The sequence below is a fragment of the Gallinula chloropus genome, assembly GCF_964237585.1.
Source record: "Gallinula chloropus genome assembly, chromosome: Z".
NCBI lineage: Eukaryota > Metazoa > Chordata > Aves > Gruiformes > Rallidae > Gallinula > Gallinula chloropus.
The window spans coordinates 37,001,469-37,023,920 of NC_140089.1; the positions used below are offsets into that span (position 1 = coordinate 37,001,469).

General features: G+C 44.8%; 1 protein-coding gene across 1 annotated transcript; it reads right to left on the reverse strand.

The window, feature by feature from the left end:
* Nucleotides 1-972: 972 nt before the first annotated feature.
* Nucleotides 973-14,621, reverse strand: PLIN2 (perilipin 2). The gene is made up of 9 exons (XM_084278666.1): nt 14,572-14,621; nt 12,317-12,374; nt 12,040-12,235; nt 11,280-11,362; nt 9,564-9,849; nt 9,054-9,238; nt 8,183-8,317; nt 7,269-7,559; nt 973-1,982 (listed from the first exon to the last, which is right to left on the reverse strand). The coding sequence occupies exons 2-9, from the start codon at nt 12,344-12,346 to the stop codon at nt 1,848-1,850; spliced, it is 1,341 nt and encodes a 446-aa protein (XP_084134792.1). The 5' UTR covers nt 12,347-12,374; nt 14,572-14,621; the 3' UTR covers nt 973-1,847.
* Between the last annotated feature and the right edge of the window lie 7,831 nt (nt 14,622-22,452).

Here is a 22,452-nt window from a genome sequence, read left to right on the forward strand (position 1 = left end):
AGATGATCTTCCCGCCAGTCTCTGGCCTTAGCCAGGTGAAAGAACTCCTCGCCTGCCCCGGGGCCGTCCGGCTCGGCCGTCTCGGGGCCGCCCGGCTCGGCCGTCTCGGGGCCGCCCGGCTCGGCCGTCTCGGGGCCGCCCGGCTCGGCCGTCTCGGGGCCGTCCGGCTCGGCCGTCTCGGGGCCGTCCGGCTCGGCCGTCCCGCGGCCGCCCGGCTCGGCCGTCCCGCGGCCGCCCGGCTCGGCCCTCCCGGGGCTGTCAGGCACGGCCCTCCCGGGGCTGTCAGGCACGGCCTTCCCTGCCCCGGGACACGCCATCTTCCTCCGCCCGCCTAAATCTCCCGCGCGCGGGCTCTAACGACGCCGGATCACGCGCAACGCCCCGAAACCTCCCGGCGGCCCAAGGAGAGGCGCAGACCGAGGCGCGCGGGAGTTGTAGTCCCTGCGTCACTCAGGAGGCGGAGCGCGGCAGCCCCCGCGCAGGAGGCCGCGGCGGTGACGGGGCCGGCCCAGCAGGGGGAGGCAGCCGCCGCCTCCGCCCCCGCCCGGAGCCCACCCCGGGCAGACCCGCTCACTCCCGAAGGGCCCTCCTGATTCGCACCGCTGCGTAACCGCACCGCGAAACTCGCCACGGAAACACGAAGCCCAAGTAAAACCCGCACGGGAAGCAGGCGGAGCCCTTCGGGGTTTTATTCTGAGGCATCTGTCTCCGTGACGAGACTCCAAAATCCCCCCAACAGCCCCGGGTACGAGAGCGCAGGTGCCGCCGCCACAGCTGTAACCCAGTGCCGAGCGACGTTCCCGCGGCTGTACGAGCATCTTCGGCCACACCGAGGACATCCCTGTGAGAGAGCCCAGCCTGCCGCTCGGAAGGAAAGGCGTCGCGCCTGTCCCCAGTCCCGTTCCCGTGCACCCCAGCTCCTACAGAAGTCACGGTGTGCGAGCAAACGGAGATTCCACATTCCTTTGCGAATATTTGAGATTTTATTTAAACACAGTAAGGACCAGCGCTCCCGGCAGAAGTATTCCTACCTGCAATTCTCTTCCCTTTTTGAAAAATACGATTTCCTTTTGTCCTACGTCTCTCTTTGCCCTCCTTCTTTTCTTTTTTTCAGTTTTTACAGTCTCTTCTCCTTTATCCTTTCGCTGTCAGCCTTCTCCCTGATACATTTTCCTTGTAAAGCGTTTACCCTCTTCTAGCCTCAGGCCCTACAACCGAGATAGCATCAGGACAGCCAAAACGTTTGCACGGGGAAGGCATGTAGAGAGAAAGGGAATCCTGTTGCGCATAAAGCACTCTCGATAAAGGGAAGCTATAAACTTCTAAGCTCTGTAGGTATCTAACAAAAAGAACTCTAGAGAATCTGAGACAGACAAAGTCTCTTACTCCTTCCAGCAGCAGAGGTAGATGCAGAAGTGCTTCTTAACGTAGACTGAAAGGGTAAATTTTGTGGGAAATCCTCATCAACTCCTTTTGTTGGCAGCCCTTTATGCAAAGCACTGGTGTGTTCTCCTGGCTGCTGCCAGCAAGAGAACAAGTCATTAACAAGGATAGATCAGTTGGATACACTGGTTAGGCTACACCTGGCTTGTAGAGCAGGAGTTTGACACCCATGCTAATGAATTAATGTAGCACACATTCCTTAGGTGGAAAAAAAAAACCAAAACAACAAAACAAAACAAAAAAACCCACCCAAATCAGAATTCTGATGCATCTAAGTGAAACAGCAGTGGTTAAAAAAATATCCCCAAAATCCCTAAGCTAAGCAGGTTCATCATTAAAGAGGATAAATCGAAGTTAAACGTGGCAAAAGTACATTGTATCAAAAGACATTTTTATGCTTCTCTTTATTCAGCTCTTTGCCCTGCAGTGTAAGGGCCATTTGTGCGTGAAAAGTCTTGTTGATCATCTTCATCCAAATCCAAAATGTCTGGGATATCATCTGACTCTGAAGACAGGTCTGTAATAGTGAAATCTGGCACCTGTGTAGGAATGAAAATTCAGTCAATTTAAAAGTAAAACTGAGTGAATCTGTGTGGCATTCCTTAGTGAAGTCAGGACATAAAGATGCTCAGCACCTCTAGAAATCAGACGCAAATTAATGAATAAGAATGGAACATGCTCAGTCACATATGAAGCGCATAGTATTAAGACAGACCAGACACTGTGGATGATGTAGATCACTGGCTTAGAAGACAGGGTTTTATAGTAGAGATGGAACAAAGCTGAGCAGAGTGAAACTGGTGACTCGATAATTAAGAATGGGAAGGCTTTTAAAAATTATTTTTACTTCTTTCCTTGGGGCTATACAAAGGAACCTGGCCTAAGGAGCTTGATATGGATTGCCTCGTACTGCATTGACTGCCTATCAAATCAAATCAAACTACTCCTGAGAAACAAGTATCTGGAACTGCAGTCCAACTTTGGCCTCTTATTGTGACTGCGTGTATAGCATTCTGTACTGTTAAGCAGCACCAGGTTTCAGAAATTGCCAGAGACATTAGTGCATGCATGGACGTTACACACTTCTAAAAATGTTGGCTAAGACACTTAGGAGCTTAAGTCCCAACCCTTAAGTCCCCTTAGCAGGACTTAGATTACTTAGGCAATTCTGAAAAATGGGATATAATTAAGCAATTTATTCATAATCCAAAGTTTTTTGTCCCAAGGGGAGAATACTTGCTTGATTCACAGTTAGCTTTAATGGTGATGTGACAGGCTTGGAGCCACGCACACACTGTCAGCACGTAACTGCATGCTGACAGGACATGTTCTGCATGTACAAAGCAGCAACTTTAAGAGCCTTCTGGGCATTTGTTTAACTTAAGCTCAGTGCTGACTGGAGAAGCAGTTTTAATCCATTCCTAAATTGCAAAACACCTTGTGACTTGCTTTTATGAAAGATAGCGTGCAAGACAAATCTATGTTTTGCCTGCTATGAAGATGCATCTCTCAGAAGAACAGAGAACACGTCAAAGGATAAAGGGATTACAGTTTCAGCCATTAGGTTGTAGATAGCATCAAACACGAATCACTCAGTTCCTTATAGATTAGGTAGCCATAGGGCATTAGGGATTTAGAAATATTAATTAAAACTGACCTTCAGAAGAATTTAAGCAGCATGTCACTTACAGGTGTGAATGTGAATACAGTGAAAGGCATAGACCACTTTAAGAACCTAAACTTGATCAAAATGAGATCAGTAATCTTTGTGTCCTAAAAAAAAAATTAAATCAAAAGGCATTACGAATGGGGAAACACATCTTTCTACCAGCAAGAATTACCTTGCATCTTTCTTCTTGTGGCGGTTTACCTAAACCTTTAATTACCACACTTAGAGAAATCAATGAGTTTTCCCACTCTCAGCACAAGACCCTGTATTTCATATTGCAATACAAATAGGTTATCTTAACAAGACTAAGACCAAATAGTCTTGCTGAAAAACATGCCCAAATAAATGATTTAAACTAGTCGGTTTAGTCTGTACTTACACTGAGCAGGGCACATGGCCACATGGCCACATTCAGTAACTGTATTTGACTAGTGATAATTTTCACTATATTTTAAGACACATTTATTACTTATACACATGTTGTTCTCAATGAGAACAGGATAATTGCTTGAATATAAGTTTGCATTTTCTTCATCTACTTAATGCATACATTATAAGCAGCTGACTCCTTCACCATACTAGTAAAACGTTCATAGCCATGAAAGAATTTGCAATAGGGACTGTGCCTGGCATCTTTCAGAACAAACCAGGGTTGATACTAGTATGGTTTATCTCAATTTTGAATATGCTGAATTGTATCAGAATATATATTAGAATAGCATATTCTGACTTCTGCACCAGTCTAACTGAAACAATACGAAGCCCTTGGTCTTATGGGCTTGCTTAGGTAAAGGACCTTCAGTTTCATAGCACTCTTCACAGCTGATAGGAAGTTGAACCAAAGCAGAAAGTCAGTTCTTGCAACAAGGAGTAAGGCTAGGTAGGAGTCTTCCTGCCATTTCTCCTTATAAAGCAGCTAGTAAGTTTATTCAGAAATAAAACTTACAAAATCCTTGCACAAGAGTGCAAAACAAACCAGTATTTTGCTGCCTTCGTATACAAATGTAAAAATCAATATCAACTTAATTCACTTTTTCTTGCTTAATGTTTTTTCAGAACTGTCACCAGCACTTTGAGGTGGTTCTCATTTTGTGAACTTTCAGAACAAGCACTTTAGTCATGAGACACTGCATTATCCAAAGGAAATTAGTTTTCCACCTTAGTATGAAAAGAAATGTTTACAAACTGCACAGTATCTCCAGCAAGCTGTTGCATGTAAGACTTTTGATTATGCAAATGACTAATAGGTCACACTTAAAATATGTTGGCGTCCATTTTCTCTAAGTAGATGCCTTATCTGATTTTTTGAGTATAGGGGCTTGGTTTTGGGGGAGGTTTTGCGTGTCTGTGTTTGGTTAGTTTGGGGCTTTTTTTAAATGTAAATAATCCAGCAGTTGCTTCCAAACCCTTTCACCTATTTTATTGTAGTTGCAGTTTGGAAAAGACAACTTCAAGAAGTCATCTTAAGGAATGGGAAATATTTCTAATGCTCTCCACCTTTCCTTCGTTTGAGACAAACTAGCTATATCCATGCAACTTCAGTCCTTACACAAACCTTGACATTTGGATTTGGCTCATGTCCATACAGCTATAAATATGTTTGCAAAAATTTATACCATGATGCCTTAACAAATTCACGTACTCTGTAGCAAAGTATTATCAGCACTGATAGAATAACAGTTCTCTGTTAAGTAAGCCCAGAAAGGGGAAGTTTCAACCTATGAATGATTTAAAGAAAAAGTGTCATGTTCTGAATTCCACATAGACTAAAAAAAACCTCACTAGTGACAATTACTTCATACTATTCTAACTTTTGCTATTCCAGTTTGTGTGATTAGCAGACTTTGACACTCTGTTCCAGTGTCTAGTTTGTCTGCCTTGTTGCAAAAGGCAGCAGCTCTTTCCTGTAGTTTTTAGCATATCTGGTCTTATCTTTTTTTTTTTTTTGAAGGCTCCAGAGAGACCATGTAGCTTTCTAGCCCAAGCTATATCCCCAAGAGTGGTTTTGAACTAAGAGCAAGGAAGTTTCTGTGCAGTGTAGCTGAACTGTTTGATACATGAAGTCATACAGAAACAGGTAAGACTGCAGGAAAAATTTATAAGCAGGCTCTGCTCTGTTAATATCATAGTTTTTCCCTTTTCCATTTGAGCACTTTCAGCAGTTATTAGCACGTACTTCAGATTCATCCCACTGCAGGAAAAAAACCCAAAGATGGCTGTGGAAAGCATGCATACAATTCTCACCTCCATTAAGTATTTTAATACTCATTGTCTCTAACTGTATTAGTTTTTTCAACTGTTATCTGAATTCATAATTTGAAGAGTCTAGGGCTATGCTGTACTAGATTACCAGCAAGAGTATCCCCATGCAAGCAACAGTTGCAATTAAGTTTAAACATCCAGTGCTGTTCTCATTCTGAGAGTCTCATTTCAAATCCAGGAATTTTATTCATTGTAATAAACCAGGAACATACTGATTTGCTCTTGCACAGTCCTCTTTTCCTCCAAATAAAGGTTCCTTAATTTATTTGGGGGTGGGATAACAGCAACTTGTATGCTTCCAGGGCAATACATGATCCAGTGAAACAGACACAACTTACCTGGACTGCCCTAAACTGAGAAAGCTTGTTTCTTAATGACTGTAATTCTCTTCCAGGGGAAAGGTCCACAGGATTTATTGAGGAACAATTCTACCCAAGCAGCTAAGCATTAATGTATGTTAGCCACTCAAGTTCAAAGGAAGGCAAACAAAGTTAAACTGGTTAAAACGGCTCATGTCTGCAGATGAGGAGTACGTTTCATAGGGAGGCAGCAGCCAAAGCAGGCAGCCAGCAGTCTTATGCACACACAGTACCTACCATGAAGGTAGAACAGGACAGGGGTTTGTCCATACCTCTCAATATTGGAACACCAATATTAAGCTCACAGCTTAAGTCATTAGGCAACAGCAAGCACCAAAAAAGGCCAACAGTAAAACAAAGACTAACACAAGGGGAGGTAGCAAATGCTGCAGCAATTTTACTATGTACACACACAAATACGTTTTCAATGAGCGTCTATTTCATCTGCTTGCTTTCTGCCAGATCCAGTTTGAAGGAGTCACAGAACAGCAAGTTATATTTGTTGTAAACAACACTGAAATGGAGACAGACTTTGGCTACTAAAGCATTTATTACTATCATACAAAATGAATTACAAAAGACATGGCTACAAAAAACCCACAATCCACACAACAGCAGGCTCCTGGGTACAAACAGCATGAATCTTCTCTTTATATTGCATATTAAAAAAGTTTATTGATAATGATTTGGTTGTTCACTGCAACAGGCTCCTCAGGAGGTTCTCACAACACTGAGCCTGTCAGAGCTCAAGGAGCATCTGAACAACTCTCACAGGTATGGTTTAGTTTTAGGTAGTCCTGCAAGGATTCCTCAGAACTCAAGATATATCCGTGGTCAGGTTACCATGTTACACAACAGTTAAGTTTACATGTTAGCACTGTCACAGCATTTAAGTAACTCCAGCTGACTCCTTCAGAAACCCCACTTTCCACTTTGGAATTCCGCACTCAAAGAATTGTGTAGCAGTAGAATTTGAGACAGATAGCTCTATAATAATCAAGTGCACAATCTGCAGCAAACAGAATTTAAGTATACCTAACTGGTCTGCAGGGCTTTTAAATGCATTTCATAGAATGTAAGGCTTATATCATTCTGGTACAGATTAAGCAACTAATAAAATAACTATGCTTTTAGATATTGTGTGTTTTATTCAGACTAATGGTATTAATATCATTACTAAACACAGTGAGGTTTCTTTAGAGACAAATAAGGCATCTTGGCAACTGTAAGCTGTCAATATTTAGGAATTCAAAACAGTTTGAGTGGCTCAAATACACAGGACAATACAGCCCATGTGAGTGTCCTTTCTCTGGATTGTTCTCCTACAGCAATGTTTGTGGATTTTTCTCCAAGGCTTTTGACAGCTACACTTGGCTAAGGCCACTTGTTTGGTTAGTCAGCAGAGTACAGGCATGCTATGCAGTTTGCTTAGTGGAGTGTTCAGGCTGTTTGTCCTTCTGGCTGGAAATTTTCTCCCCTTCACCTTCGCTCTTAGCATGCTGAATGCCAGGCAGTTGTGGGTAAAAGGGACCTACCAGCCAGTTGAGTGGTGTGTTGTTAACAAGATAATCCATCACATCATCCAGAGACTCCTTCATTTTCTTCAGCTGTCCTTTGCTAGTGGTATAAAAGCTGTCTGATAATTCATGGAAGGAGGATGCTGACCGAAAGGTCTGGTAGACATCACCTGCCATTGACCCAACACTGTAAACCTGGTCCTGCACATTTTGTGGCAGGCCCTGTAGGCTTGAGACCAGGGTGAGGCAGGTGGTCTGAAGCTGCTGAGTGAGGCCCCGTGCGATAGCTAGAGTCCTTGACTCAATGTGCTGGAAATGAAAAGCATAACACTACATTAGTATCTTTCACAACTGTAGCAAGTTTACCTTGCTCAAGATATATGAAGCAGTAAAGGGGATTTAAGTAAAATAAAGCTATAGTGGTATTAAGTCTGAAGAGTCAGAGACTTGAAAGTACTTGATTTCTTCAATGCTCAAGTACTTTGTGGAACAGAAACTTCTAACCAGAAAGAGATAAGCAAAGTCTTGTTTCAGCTCTGGATAAGAAGTCACAGCAGGTAAGTATATTCTGATCAGTGAACCACTGTTTAAAGCTACATACAAGGCTCAGTGAGTCTGTGCCTAAGACTGCTGTGTGCTGAGAAATCGTTGTTACTAGTCCGGCCATATCAGATAAGCCCTAGCTGAATGGATATCCCAACACAGGATGAGCATTCTCTTGAAAGGAGAACAAGCCCCAGAGTGTTTGCAGGAACTAGACTCATTTAAGACTCTGGGCATTTCCTGCACTTTTTTTTTTAGTGAGATTCAGCATTTAAATTCCACGTTTACACATGGGCTACTGTGCTGCTGACATGCCGCACACTTTGGGGACTATTAGTTTTCTGTTATCTTGACAGTATACAATCCGTTTTTTCCTGGTTTACATTTACCTCAGCGCTATGCAGTTCATCACCATCATTTTGGCCTGTGTTTTTCTTCCAGTCTACCCAGGATTGATAAAGCTTTTCCTGAGCATCAAGAAGTTTCTGATTGGCACTACTCACGTTCTTTCTGGTATACTCGATCTGAAACACAGCCAAATAAGGATGTAAAGCAAAGATTCCAAGCAGGTCCTTTAGGGCTACCCTACCTTACCTGCTTTGTAACCTCATTTTTCAAATACTTATACCAAACTTTTAAACAGACTTTGGGCAATGTAAGCATGTGTTTCTTCTTTTCAAAGAATGGAAAGCCAGAAGTCCTGACATGTTACATAACATATCCCTCTGCTTCAACTATTTCCCCCTTCCCCATTAGCATCCTACACAAGGATTTGAAAGCGTATAGAAACTTTATGCACAGTTTGTCCTGCACATAAAGGTACGTTGTGAGGACAAGACTATTGAAATACACAGGAAGGCTCAGAGATACCCACAGCAAGAAGAGCAGGCCCATAAAGAAACTGATGTTTTATCAACAAAAGGGACTTGAAGGACTGAAGCATCCCTAAATTGCAAGACACTTTCTTCACTCAATGAAGCCAGTGTCAGAACTCAATTGTATGGTTTTGAACACGTCACTGATTTCTGCAGTGCTTAAAGTTACAAGCAATTGCTGTTCAGTTGACAACTCAGCCTGATTTAGTACCTCTCCCGAATGGTGGTGAAAAGCTCTGAATGAGAAATTATTTGTATTTAGAAAATAACTCATTTAATCTGAAAGGGCAGTTCCAATTTTCTGATGCCTCTTCTGGCTATTTTCTGCCCTCAAAAACTATGCAAACATTTACTTTTGGTACCTCAAGTCATAGTTTAAACTTACCAAATTAACAGTGTGGTGGAGCTGAGAGATTGTCTCCTGGCTTTTCTGTTTAGCATCTCTAACTTTGTTTAAGGCTTGTTGGTAGGCACGTGTGCGGACCTTTGAAGACAGGGATCCTAGTCTAACGTAGTAGCTTGGCTTTTGAACTCGAACTTCAAAACCTTCAACTTTTGCAGCTTCTTTCTCTAGATATGCAGAAAGGAAACAAATTGACCACTGCAAGAAAACTTTAGACATCTGAGGCAATTTTACTTGTTTAGTAACAGCTGAATACTGGACTTGTTAGTTGTCCTTTAGCACCAGGGCAGCTTGATAGACCATCATATGTGGAAATCTTTCACTCTGCTTCCCCATGAGGATTCTGTTGTACCCAGCTAGGCAAAAGGCAGTTTGGGAAACATATGACACCCCTCTCCCCCCCACACACACAAGTAAGTTAACAAATGGATGATTGTGTGCTTCTCTCCAATACAAACATTTAAGTAAAACCAAACTTTGAATTGGTCTTACCTAGTTCTGCTTCTGTAAGTGGGAGATACTGGTCTACAAGGGTCTCTGATTTAGAGAGAGCACTGTCCACTCCACTGCTCACCATCTGCACCACACGACTTCCCAGGACAGTGTTAATGCTGCCATGGACAACTGACTTGGTCATTTCTACGCTGTCTTGCATTGCTTCTTTAGTCTTGCCCACAACTCCGGTGATTGTGTGAGCAACAGTTTCCTTGGCACCATTCACAGAGGTTGTCACAGCTTCTCTGGCTCCAACAACTATATCCTTGGCATTGGCAACAACCTGCAATAGGAAACAGGTTTATTCACTAAAAACATTTTAGGGAGACCTACACAATACAGGAATATAAATTTATGTTAAAGCTTGTGTAAGAATTAGTTACCTAGGAGAAATGCTGCTCTGAAAAATGCATGTGCAAGTGTCACAGTTTTGCATAGCTGGGTACTGATAGAGAAGGGGGGGGCTACAGAGGTGGCTGTTGTAAGAAGCAGCCAGCAGCTCTCTGCAGGCCCCAGAGAGAAAACATTGGCCACTTTAAGGCCAGAGTCATTGCTGACCAAGGCCAAGCCCATCAGCAATGGTCACAGTGCCTCTGGGAATCACATTTAGGAAAAAAACCCACATGTAAGCAGCTGCATTTTGCCACTGGAGAAGGGAGTGAGAAGTTGTAATGAGCTGTGCAGACGCCAGGGCCAGGGCGGGTGGAGAAGAGGTGCCGCAGATGCCAGAGAAAGATGCCCCTGCAACCTGTGGAGAAACCCATGGCGGAGCAGGTGTCCCCCCACAGCCCATGGAAAAGCCCCACACTGGATGGAACAGGTGGAGACATGCAGGAGATGCTGTGACCTGCATTTAAGCAAGCCCCTGCCAGCACCTGCAGCCCATGGAGAGAGACAGAGACACAGAGATGAGAGAGAGAGATCTGTGCTGGAACAGGTTTGCTGGGGTGAGGCTTGTGACCCTGTGGAGGACTGGAACTGAGAGACATTGTGATTTGTTACTGCCTGCCATAGCAGTGACCCACAGTGGGGCAGCTGATGAAGAGCTAGAGCCCTGTGGGAAAGGTCTCACATTGGAGAAGTTTGTGGAGGACTTTCTCCTGTGGGTGGGACCCCACGGTGCAGCAGGGGGAGGGTGTGGAATGAATGTGCCCCTCCCACCCAAGAAGGAAACCAACTTGTGAGGAATTGACTGAAGCCCCCCATTTTCCCAGTCCCTGCCCCTCCCTGCCACAATGCAGGGGAAGAAGGGAGTGAAATCATGACTAAAGCCTAACAAGGGAGGGGTGGGGGGGAAGGTGCTTTAAGATCTGTTGTGCTTCTCATTATCTGACTCCAGTGTCACTGGGTGTGCAGTGCAGTGTAATAAATGAGAGTCTTTCCTTTGTTCTGTGTGGAGTCTGTTTTGCCTGTGACACTAATTGCACAATGATCTCTCCCTGCCCTTATCTTGGTGAACCTGATTTAGGCACTACTGCTAACTGGTGAGCAGCAGTTCTAGATAGCAAAATTTAGGCAAATTGAAAATAAAAAAGGGGCTTAATGGCCTCTCACAGGCAAACAATTCCAGAGAAACATGTTTTACTTATCCACTGCTTCTAAGCAGTGTTGCTGTCACAGCTTATTGAAATCTATTTTCCTGTATTTTTAGGGGAAATTGAATGAAGGGTGTATAGTTCTTCTGCTCAGCATTTGTACATGGAAAGAACTTACCTTGTCAGTGGGTTGATTCAGTATAGGCAGTCTTTCTTCAATTTTGTCTAGACCTATACAAGCATAGTTGTTGGCAACTACAACTGTAAAAGAAATTACAATAGTTGGGTTTAATTTTTGTGGGTTACCCCCAACCCCATGCCCCCCACTGTCTAGTATAAATAACTGCAATTGGTAATTCCTCTTGAAACAGAACTTGTATAACACTGACATTTTCCTCTCTTTTTCAGTGAGATTTAGAGTAAAGCCCAGAAACAGGGCAGGTTTACAGTGCCAAAAAAGCTCACTTCCAGGCAGAGAAAATCCATTCCATACTCTACAAGTAACTGTTAGAACAAGCTGAAGCAGCTGGCCTTTGGCCACTAGGAAAACCATGCTCCTGGTTACCACACCCTTGTGACAGTTGCCAAATGCAACTGCAATTTATTCTCAGTGAGAGGAAGTACAAAGTAGCATTTGAGACCAGGTGAAATGTGAGGAAGGTGTTGAGCAAGAGACTATGTAACCATCTCATGTATCACAAGGTCAGAAAACTTAGGTGTTACAAAAGCAGAAATCTGCTTTGGCTCTGGATTATCTTTTTTTTTTTGTTAAATGATACCTATCTGTAACCAGTTACTCAACAAGCCAGGCAACAGCCCGAGTCTGCTACCTGAAACAACACTCCAGACCAGCATGACCATGCTGAACTGCACTTGCATCTGGATATATAAAGCAACCAGCTGAATTAAAGTTATCAAGAGCTCCATCTTTGCCTTACTTTGTGGTTCCAGTTTCTGAATGATAGGCATAGCACTTGTCATGGCTACTGAAGTAATTGTCTTCACTCCTTTCTCTGCAATCTCACACACTGACTTCAGATAAGGATGGTTATCTTTCGTGGTGATGTAAGCTGTGGACACCATGTCATAGGTGGAGCTCACCAAGGGAAGGTTCACAACCCTTGATACAATGTTCTGTTTAAAAGAAAAAGAGGTTAGATGACTCTTATTTTTCTGAACTAGACATTAAAAACTACAGGGCTAACTCAGGCATACCTGCTGTGGATCAATTGCTGCCAACGCCATTTTTTTCAGGTCTTGAAACTTACACTGCCTGTGAAAGAAGGATATCTGAGTTACAGCATCTTATCTCCTGCCTTTTAGGCCAACAATGCTTTTGTAACCAACCCCAGTGATCAATGAAATTAGGTTATTCACATTCTTGCACGCAGGAGTTACATTTTATTGTAGCAATTTCAAAATCAAACACTTGGTTTCCTAATCACTTGGTTTGGTTTAGGCACCACAAGTAAGGCATGTACAGGAGGCATGCTTTGATGTACAGCAGTTCATTGCAGAATTACCAAAGTGTTACCAACTGGTGGATTAATTTATTTTTTTTCTAGAAAGTAATAGACATACTTGGTCTTATCTATCAAAACAGAAGAAAGAACCACCAGCCAGCAAGTCACTAAAACTCTAGCTTAGGATGTCCAAGTCAGATGAATCCACTACAAATATCTTTAATAAAACTTGATCTTGTTAGCATAAGTAAGTCAAGTTTAAAGTTTGAGTCATCATTCCAAATCTTGAAAACTCTTAAAAGATTGAAGTACTCTGTTCTTTAACTTCAGCTCAATTCTCATAAATCATTCCACTGAACGAGAGGAGTTCGTTATCTCTGGTTCCATGACTGATGACCACATCGGGCTCCCCCTACTCAGTTTGCTCAAAAGTTAACATTCCTGCAACACAGAGAGCATAGGACTTCCCCACTGCAGAAAATAACTCCCCTTTATGGCAATTTAGGCTTAATTATTATCCGTCCTCTACTGAAACAGGCTGCAGACTCCACTCATTCAATCAGCCTACACTACTCAATGATTTTCCAACATGTAATCCCACAGACAAAATACTAACAGCTCTCCCCACACAATGGGAAAGAGTATTGCAGTACCCTGTAAGGAAAAGTCACACAAGTGAACATATAGGCTGAACTAAAGCTGAAGAACCCCTTTTTGCACTGCTAGCTTCATATGAGACTTGAGTTCAAGAAGAACCTGCATACATTGAGGCAACAGAAAGGCAAGCTAAGAGTCACTCTTCAGAAAAACTGTGTTTTTTCAAGGCTTTCCGTTGGGTTTTTTTTTTAAAGAGCCAACAGCTGTTTTCTTTCTCCTACATATGATAGTAACAGGAGGGGCACATGTTATCATTCTGCCTGGGGTCAAGTAAAACTTTTCCCCGTTACATAACGGGGAGCCAGGACAAGACCTACTGCTAACACTGTACAGGCATATGTGCGTGCATTAACATGCACACGCCACAAGGCGACACCCATAACGAAATCAAGTAGGTAACAGACAGGGGTTACAGCAGTAACAGAGAAATTCCCTCTTTCTCCCTCTCACGTATTGAAGTATCCCCAGGAACGCGTTACGTTTTGTACATAGCACGACAAGCCAGATGACCTTGAGTACAAGTGAAGTTTACTTCGAACCACGACGTGTGGTGTAGAACAGGAGAGGAGGGCTAACAGAGCACAGTATTCGGCCCTTGGAGGAAGAAGGGCCTTTACTTCAAGGGTTATTCAGCATTTGTAACACGTCCCCACTGACTCAGCCACCCAGAGCATAGATTCAAATTTCAGCCACTGAAATAGGATTAATTTAGGAAGCTATTCCCGCTCTTAAATGCAGGGAAGATAGGCAGAATCTTGCACGGTTTCAGAGATCCCCTGTACAGCTCCAGCTCTGGCAAAAGTCACACCCAGCTCCCGGAAGCAGGCTAAGGCTGCAGTACGAGAGCACTGCTTCGGAGACAGCAACGGGTCCCGAAGAGAAAAGTTAATGCCACTACTTTAATGTCTATTTTACCCCCCTCGCGACGAAAGGACGTCAAAGACGAGCAAGCAGCGCGGCGAGTCAGACAGCACCGCCCAGAAGCTCGCCCTGGCTGGCCGCGGTGCCCAGGGAGGACGACGCCCCAGTTTACACGTGTCACCAGGGACGGGGGTAGCCCTGTGCCCCTGCCGGGGGTGGGTGAGGGACTACGGGCTTTCCAGTGCCGGGAGTGCCAGAGGTGGGCTACCGAAACACACTGGGATTTGAGGCGGGGGACGGGATGGGGACGACACCCCGCAGCGGCGATGACGGAGACAGCGGGGGCGGCCCTGCGAAGAGACGCAGAGGGAGACGCAGACCCCGCCCGCTCCGCCGGGCTCCACCATGTTGCGAAGGCAGCCCCGCGGGCCGAGCGGGCGCCGGGCGCTCCGCTCGCCCCCGCGGCCGACGAAAGGCAGCCGTACTCACCCGGGAACGGAGGGAAGCGAGAGAGGATCCGCCCGAAGGACCAGCGCCGCCGCCGACTGAGGAGGCCGGGCCTCGCTCCTCTATTTATGGGGAGCGGCCGCCGCCGGCCGCGAGCCGCCTGCTCTCTCGCGAGAGGAGGGCGCGTCACCTGCGGGCGCGGGCGGCCCCCGGGAGGATGCGGGGACGGGGCGGGGCTGGGAGCGTGTTCCCGCTCAGGCAGCCGGGCGTCGGAACGGGCGGGGGGAGAGCCTCGCCCACAGAAGTGCATCCTAGTTACGGGGGGGCCTTGTCAGAAGCGCGCTCGCAAGGGTCACCCGCGCCTTCGGGGGGGGGGGGGGGGGGGTAACTCCAAGGCCAATGCCAAAGCCTGCCTTCGGGCAGGCAGGGCGCGAACTCACAACCCCTGGCGCGTGTGTGAGGGGTATGTGACACTGGCGAGCCGGCATCTTCTGCTAAGACGCGAGGCTCAATCTGAGGTACAGCACTTCCCAACACTGTAAGAACAGTCCCTGCTTCAGAAAACAGCCGCATCTGGCTATCCGCCTTTGGGCTGTACATCAGAAGGTGTCCCTCTCCTAAAAATCAAGCAAACACTAAACAGAGAGACATCCCCATACTAAGTTTCAAAATTTAAGAATTTTTATCTGCCTGCAATTCCCAAATCAAAGGCGCTACTGGCAGCGAGCATAAAGTCCCTTCACCCATCTTAACACACGTTTAGAAGCTTGGTTTTAGAGAAACCTCAGAGTGAAGTGCTCATCAGGCCTGTAGGATATGACAACAAGCATATGCTGCAGTTACAGGGTCAGCCATCTCCCCTTGCAAAATGGATGCAGCTTCAGTTCTGTCACTGTAATGAATTGGGGGAGGGGCATTTGCTCGTAATGATCTGTTAAAAACTGAGCAAACTTTTACACTCTCTGATGGCTGATGCAGCAGCCTCCTGTCAGGTTTCAGAACTTTTAACCACAATATTCCTATACAAAAGGTTGTCCCACCTTAGGGGACTCCTGCTGTGCAGGTGTTTTTCTAAAACTAAACCAGGAACAAATTTACATCTCTAATTAGCAAGAGGCCAGGTACAGAGAGCTGAAAAAAAGCATAATCAAATCCAGTTTCATTTTTCCAAACAACTCCCTAGCAGACAGCTTTAAACCTAACAAAAATGGCATTGTGGCTGGTAAGATTTTATCTCCAGCTCATTTATAAAAAATCAAACCAGACTACACAATGTCCTGCAAGCAACCCAGGAAAGAGGCTCACAGTGCACAGGAAAAAAGAAAAAACACATCAACAAAATCATAATGACGTTCTAGATGTTTAAAGCAACTTTACTTAAGCTGTCACTCAGGACCTAGCGACTGATTATACATACTACATGTGGCCGGCTTTCACACAGCTTCCCCTACAGCCAGCAGCATGTACAGCCTCCAGCTACCTGTTCAGACTCAAGCAGCGCCTGCAAAGCTGTGAAGATGTAGCCTATTGCTCTTGCCTCCCTATGAATATGGTATTACTGGGTTCGTCTGCATACACCTGGGTAAGAGAGACAGTGAGTTGTATACTATAACACCTTGAGTAACGTGGCATCTTAGATTTTAGAAAAATATTTTAATTGTCAGGTTACAAGTAAAATTTATCACTGTTACAAAACATCTTGTAATACTAGAATACCTAGCTTAGGAAGAATTTTGTTCTTATTGCTGCTATACATAGTTTTAAAAGGCAGCAATAACCTTCTGTTTCCCCGGTGAGGTAGAAAAATCAACCTTCTTAACATGCCACTCTGGTGCAGGCATTCATCTGTAGCAAACCCAGGATCCCGTCTTGATTTCCCCCTGATGACTAAGTTGTGATAATGTTTTCTTAATGTGAAAAAAAAAAACAGTTTAACAATTTGGAGGCTCTAGCCCTGCTACCAGCACCTCTTTTGAAATTTTTAAATAGTATTTCCCTTCTTGCCAGTCCTACAGCTTTTCTAATTTTCTTCTTATGGTCCCCCTCCCCCTGACCAGGATTTAGCTACAAATTGTCCATTTTTGGTCTCCTGGGGGTCCTACCTGATTCTATCTTTCCTAAATTCTCCTTCCATCTTGTCTAATCATTCCCTTCTCCTCAGCAGTAAACAAAATCCCTAAAATGGACTGTATTTCTTCCCAGGTATAAGTATTAGGGCCTAGGAATTGGTCCAGTTTTTCGGCTACTCCAAGGGGATCATCTAACAGGGTCCCCATTTCCTTCTTGAAATTCCTTACACCTGTGGTATCTAATTGGACTGCCACAAACCCAATGCTTCCCTGATTACCTCTGAGGGGTACCTCTCATAAGGGATACAGAGAACCTCTCTCAGGTATGGCAGTCCTATGTCTTACACATGCAGCTGGAGGTCGGTCTAATTCTGGTGCTGTTGATGGTGGAGGCAGGGGCACATGGTGGTTCTGGTCTAAATACCATGACTACCAGAGCGGGAGCCGTCAGCAGGGTTGGCAATGGCTCCCACTTACCTTCAAGTCCTTCTCCTACTTTTAGTGCAAACATTGAAGCTGGAAAAAGGATGTAAAGCCCTGATTGCACAATTGCTCTCCTGACTAAAAGGCCTTTTTGAATTTCCATGCATGTTTGTACATCTTGGTGTTTCAAATGATCCAAAACCAGGCCAAAAGATATGTAGTCTTAAAAGCTCCTTTGGCCATTCTATCACACAACACTGAACTAATTTTAATTTACTTTTTCCTTTTCCAGAGCCCCTGGCATTCCAATTTTTAATCAGCATTTCTAATGGACGTCTGATAATTTGCTCCATTTTCTTCTGGTCCCGGGGTCTGTCATCTGACCCACCTAGGAATTTTACTATGGCAATTCCTACAGCCCTTGGTTACCTGTAAGAGTGTCTTGCAGGGGGTTTAGGACCTATTACCCACCCACAAATCCTATAGGAATCACTTCGGTCCTTCACCAGCCAAGTCCCTCGCGGGAGGTTGGAACCGCGGTTAGAAGACCGCAGGTCTGCAGGTAGCCTAGCGTGGAGCAGACTGATTAGAGACGAGGTGCTTGCCCTGCCCTCCTGCAAATCTTCCAGCTCAGATAGTTGGGGAAAAGATGGGGTAAGGGATTTGTCCACTCTGGTCTTTAATTAATCAGCTCTCTTCCTTCACCCAGCACCTCCTCATCAGGACTTGTCCCATGTGGAGCTGGAGCATGGGCTGAGCTGAAACCAGGATCAACTGACCCTTTAGATTGACCACACAACCCAACAGCGAGCTTCCCCCGCTTGGAAGGGCAGACCAGCCGCAGCTTTCATAACTCTGTGATCAATGACTCGGTCCCAAACCCATATAATTGGATTATAACCAAATTGAACACTTTATTAAATGAATAAAGGCAAGCAGACAGCGCCGGGTGCTCCTGGAGTCTCCGCTCCGCCAGGACACACACTGTAGAATTCCAGTCCCTGGCTTATATATGTCTTCCAGGGACAGCACCGCTGGCTGGCTTGAACTGACACACTGGAGTGCACACCAGGCGACCCCCACAAGACATAACAACCATATACTGACACACTGGAGTGCCTGCAAGGTGACCCCCACAAGACATCCTTTAGGTGAGCTTTAGCTTTTGTCTTGCCAACACAGCCAGGTAGCTGGTTCTGCAGACCTGAGGCAGATCTGAGGCGCCTTCCTATTCTCCTTTCCTTCGTCTTTACCACTGCCTTCTCAGAGGCAAGTTGTTTCTCCTGAGGTATCACAATGCACACAGTGTGCTAACCTTGTAGTCCTTTAGGCAAAGCTTTGACTTCATTCAGTACATGCAAAAGTCTTAAACTGTCCCTGACAGGCCCATGGCCATACAAGGGTATGTCATTATGCACCCCCAGCATTATTCCATATTATCACGAATCAGATGGACATATATCACAACTCCAAGAGTGCATTTCACTTTTACCCTATAAACAAACGAGGTACGCTTCACAGCAGGGGATGTCAAGCCAGCAGGGAAAAAAGTTGTGGGCAAAGGTCCAAATACATATTTACAGTTAAAGTTGTGTTTAATTTGTTATTGTTGCAGTGACAGAAGTGTCAGAACAGCCTTCCAAGAAAGATTCAGGCCTCAAGGAAATCAGTCATACACTATAACCATGTACAAATGAATTCTACATGGGGCCAGTCATTTTTTGCACAAATATTTTTGCTAAAGGAACTTTTAACCTCCTTCCCAGAAAACGTTAATTGTTTTAATTAATAAAATCAACAACAGGACACCTTATCTCTAAGCCACAGAGCACAAAGACCTCTTTATGCTGTTTCTGCCCCTAAACAGAAGTTTGTCATGCAGATTCTGTTATAACTTAAAACAAACAGACTTCTTATTCTGCTCAACAATGGGACAGGATAACATATTCCCCCAATACAGAACAGTACAATAAGAAATATTACTATCTGGCCATGACAGGGGAAGAAGGCACTCTTCCTCAAGTGCTGTGTCTAGTTCTGGGCCCCTCACTATAAGAAGGACATCAAGGTCCTGAGAAGGACAACCAGGCTCATGAAGGGGTTGGAGGACAAATCTTACGAGGAGCGGCTGAGGGAGCTGAGGTTGTTTAGTCTGGAGAAGAGGAGGCTGAGGAGAGACCTTATCACTGGCTATAACTGCCTGAAAGGAGGTTGTAGAGAGGTGGGTGATGGTCTCTTCAGCCAAGTAACAGGTGATAGGATGAGGGGGAATGGGCTCAAACTGTGCGGGTTAGATTAGATGTTAGGAAAAAGTTCTTCATTGAAAGAGTTGTGAGGGCCTGGAACAGGCTGCCCAGGGAGGTGGTTGAGTCACCACCCCTGGATGTGTTTAAAAGACAGGTAGATGAGGTACTTAGAGATATGGTTTAGTAGATGACAGGTAGAGTTGGACTCAATGATCTTAAAGGTCTTTTCCAACCAAGTGATTCTGTGATGCCTCACTGGATTGACCACCAAGAAGAGTCTGAGGTCTACCTATAGTGAAGGCAAGACTTCTTGTAAAGCCTTGGTAGAAAATTTAAAAGTTGCCAACTCTAACTTTGCTTATTATGTATATTCACATATTACAGTGTTATAAAATGTACTTTGCTCACTGCTGGAGATTCTGAGTCTCACTCCTACAGACTGCTGTCTTCCTGGGGTTGGGGAGAGGGCATCTTTTTTCTCTTTTTTTTTTTTTCCCCCCAGCCTATTTCAAGATGACCTTCCCAGAATGGTCATTCATTTTGCTTCTGTAAATAAGTCACTTCTCTCTTCCTGTTGCAGAGCAGGACAGACAGAAGACTATGCCAGAATAAAACTGGAATTTTCACTTCTCTGAATTGCTCTATTATGCCTCTATTAGGATGCATATCATACACTTTACAGGCACCCCATTGTTTTCCTGCTTTGTTATCTGAGATCTCGGTTTGTTTCTCATTCACAGTAGTAGGGCTTCTATGTTCAAAACGTTCAATGTACCCAACCACAAAATTAATTAACCCCTTTTGTCAAGGGTGTCAGTACTGTGAATTCTGCACTGTTAGGAGATTTTAGTTACTGGTATATATCATGATTACTTGTAGTGCAGAAACACTTATGACTCATGCAGCCTGGGGACACACTGCAAGAGTACATCCTTGGCAGGCTAACAATTCAGTTCTAGACAGGTTTTTCTTCAAAACCGGGTCCCCTCCTGTGTTTGACCAATTCCAAAATTCTGAAAAAACAGGAACTTGCCTCCTGGTAACAAGGGGAGACTTGCCTCCTGGTAACAAGGGGAGCTGGGAGGAAAGAAGGAGGTGGTACCTTTTAGATGCACCAAATTCCCCAAATATCTTACGACAGAGATAGGTATGGTCATAGTAAAGACAGAAGAAAAGCAAGGCAGGGCAGCACCAAGTAAAGCAGTGGTAACAGATAAAACAAAAGCATGCCACGCCAGCCCTTGCTAAAGCAGGAAGGAAGTAATAGCGTACCCTACCCTTCTCTTCAACGGGGCAAAGGCAGATGTTTAAAGTCCATGTAATGTATCCAGTAAAGAAGTTTTATTCTTTCAATCTGGGTAACACATTAGCACATCCATCCTCCAAGTCCATCTAACTAACATTTTAGAACACAGGTCAGCCTACCTATTTTTAACTTCAGTAAAAAATTTAAAAGGCATGAAATTATGGATCAGGTGTCAAACATACCTATCCTTTGGTGCCTCTCTTCTAAACTTGTTATAATACCCTTCATGACAGGGAATAGCTCAGGTTTCAGCCTCACCAGCTTTGCAACATGTCTCAGCCAGACATTGCAGCAACGCTCTGGTTTTTTTACAACCTTAGTACACCAAAGAGGAGGGGCTGTGTTCCTCTTCTGCAGTGTGAGTACGGTGTGGGCTGGTGGCTACCTGGCAGCTGGAAGCCATGGGGAATCCCCATGGGCTGCCCCAAGCTGATCCACACCCCTACACAGCCCAGTCTACCCTGCTCCTGGCTGGGGTGCTGGGACCTGGACTCAGCCCTGCTGCCCCCAGGCTTGGACATCAGTGTGGAACCCAGCATGGCTGAGGGGAGCTGCAGACTGACCTTACTGTGCCATCACTGGGTCAGGGGCTGAGCGCTCTGGGGAGGCAGACATGGCAGGATGGCAGAAGCCCTGAGGAGGCTGAGCAGGGCCAGTAAGCCCTGTCAGTGCCACTGGGGCCCTGACAGACAGCTCCAGCTGGTTGCAGGTACTTTTACTTCAGCTATGAACTTCATAAGACCAGGGTATCAGCTGTTCACTAACAAAGTGACAGAAAGGCCAAAGGGGAGAGCAGTGGCAGTGTCTGTAGAAACCTGCATGGGCTAACACGATTGCTTTAGGAGTGCTCATGTATTGGCAAGATCTGAGACAAGGATCTTCACTTAGCCTCATGGATGGGAGATGGAGGGGTATCCTAGGGAGTCAAAAATGAGTGAGAGATCTCACAACAAATTAAAGCTACTTTTATATAAAATTGAGTATACTTCCACACCAAGACAGCTAACCAGAGTCTTTGCTCAGGGTTTAGGATGACTGTTCAAAGCAGTGAAGTGGTGACATACCCTCAAACATGTTAGGAGAATCTATCCATGCTCTTGTTTTGCAAAACAGAAAGCACAGATGGGTGGCCCTTTGGACTTATTAACAAGGCATATCCAGTCGCAGCCTTAGGAAGCTGGCAGGCTTTAGGCTGCCTTCATCCACAGTTTGAGGCTGTCTGGAGTGAGCTAGAAACACCAGAAAACTCTGACATACCTTCTGTGATTCAAGTTCTCTTAGCAGTAGTACCAGCACTACAGTAGTTCTCAGTAATCAACATTTCCATAGACACACGAAGAAAAAGAAGGTGTTCAGAGCTGTGCAAGATAGATGGTTCAGGTTCCATAAAATAAATGTCCGAGTCAGTTGATTATAATAGTTACTCTGGCCTTAAAGGTTTCTGATATTCAGTGTGTTTTTCTTTTCCATATATATAAAAGTTGCTTTGTCATATGAGATGCAAGTGATTCTGTTGAACTTGGACTCAGCATGCTTGCGTTGGACACCCTGAGACTATTATCTGTAAAATAACACAACTGTCAAGGTTACCTTCCCACAGCACTCTGGCTTTTCCCCTTTTCAGTCCCACAATAATCCATTTCTAGGCTTTGCAGCTCTGCCTTACACCATGCTGTCTTTGGACTTTCAACTAACTCCTTATCCACTTAAGATTCCTATCATTACTCCTTGGTTTTTTGGGTTAAGCCTTTTATATGTTCCTGTATGGAAAGTTTTCCCTGGTCTTGGTTAATCACATCAATAGTTTCCCTGCTGAGACTCACTTGGTTATTCTCTCTCCAGGAGAGGGTATCAGATTTGTGAGGCATGTTCCTCCTTT

Excerpts from the sequence above, each read along its gene's own strand:
- PLIN2 (XM_084278666.1), bottom strand. The coding sequence starts at position 12,346 with ATGGCGTTGGCAGCAATTGATCCACAGCAG. Across the intron at positions 11,363-12,039 it reads TCAGAAACTGGAACCACAAA|TTGTAGTTGCCAACAACTAT; the intron begins GTAAGGCAAAGA and ends TTTCTTTTACAG. Across the intron at positions 9,850-11,279 it reads TGAATCAACCCACTGACAAG|GTTGTTGCCAATGCCAAGGA; the intron begins GTAAGTTCTTTC and ends TTCCTATTGCAG.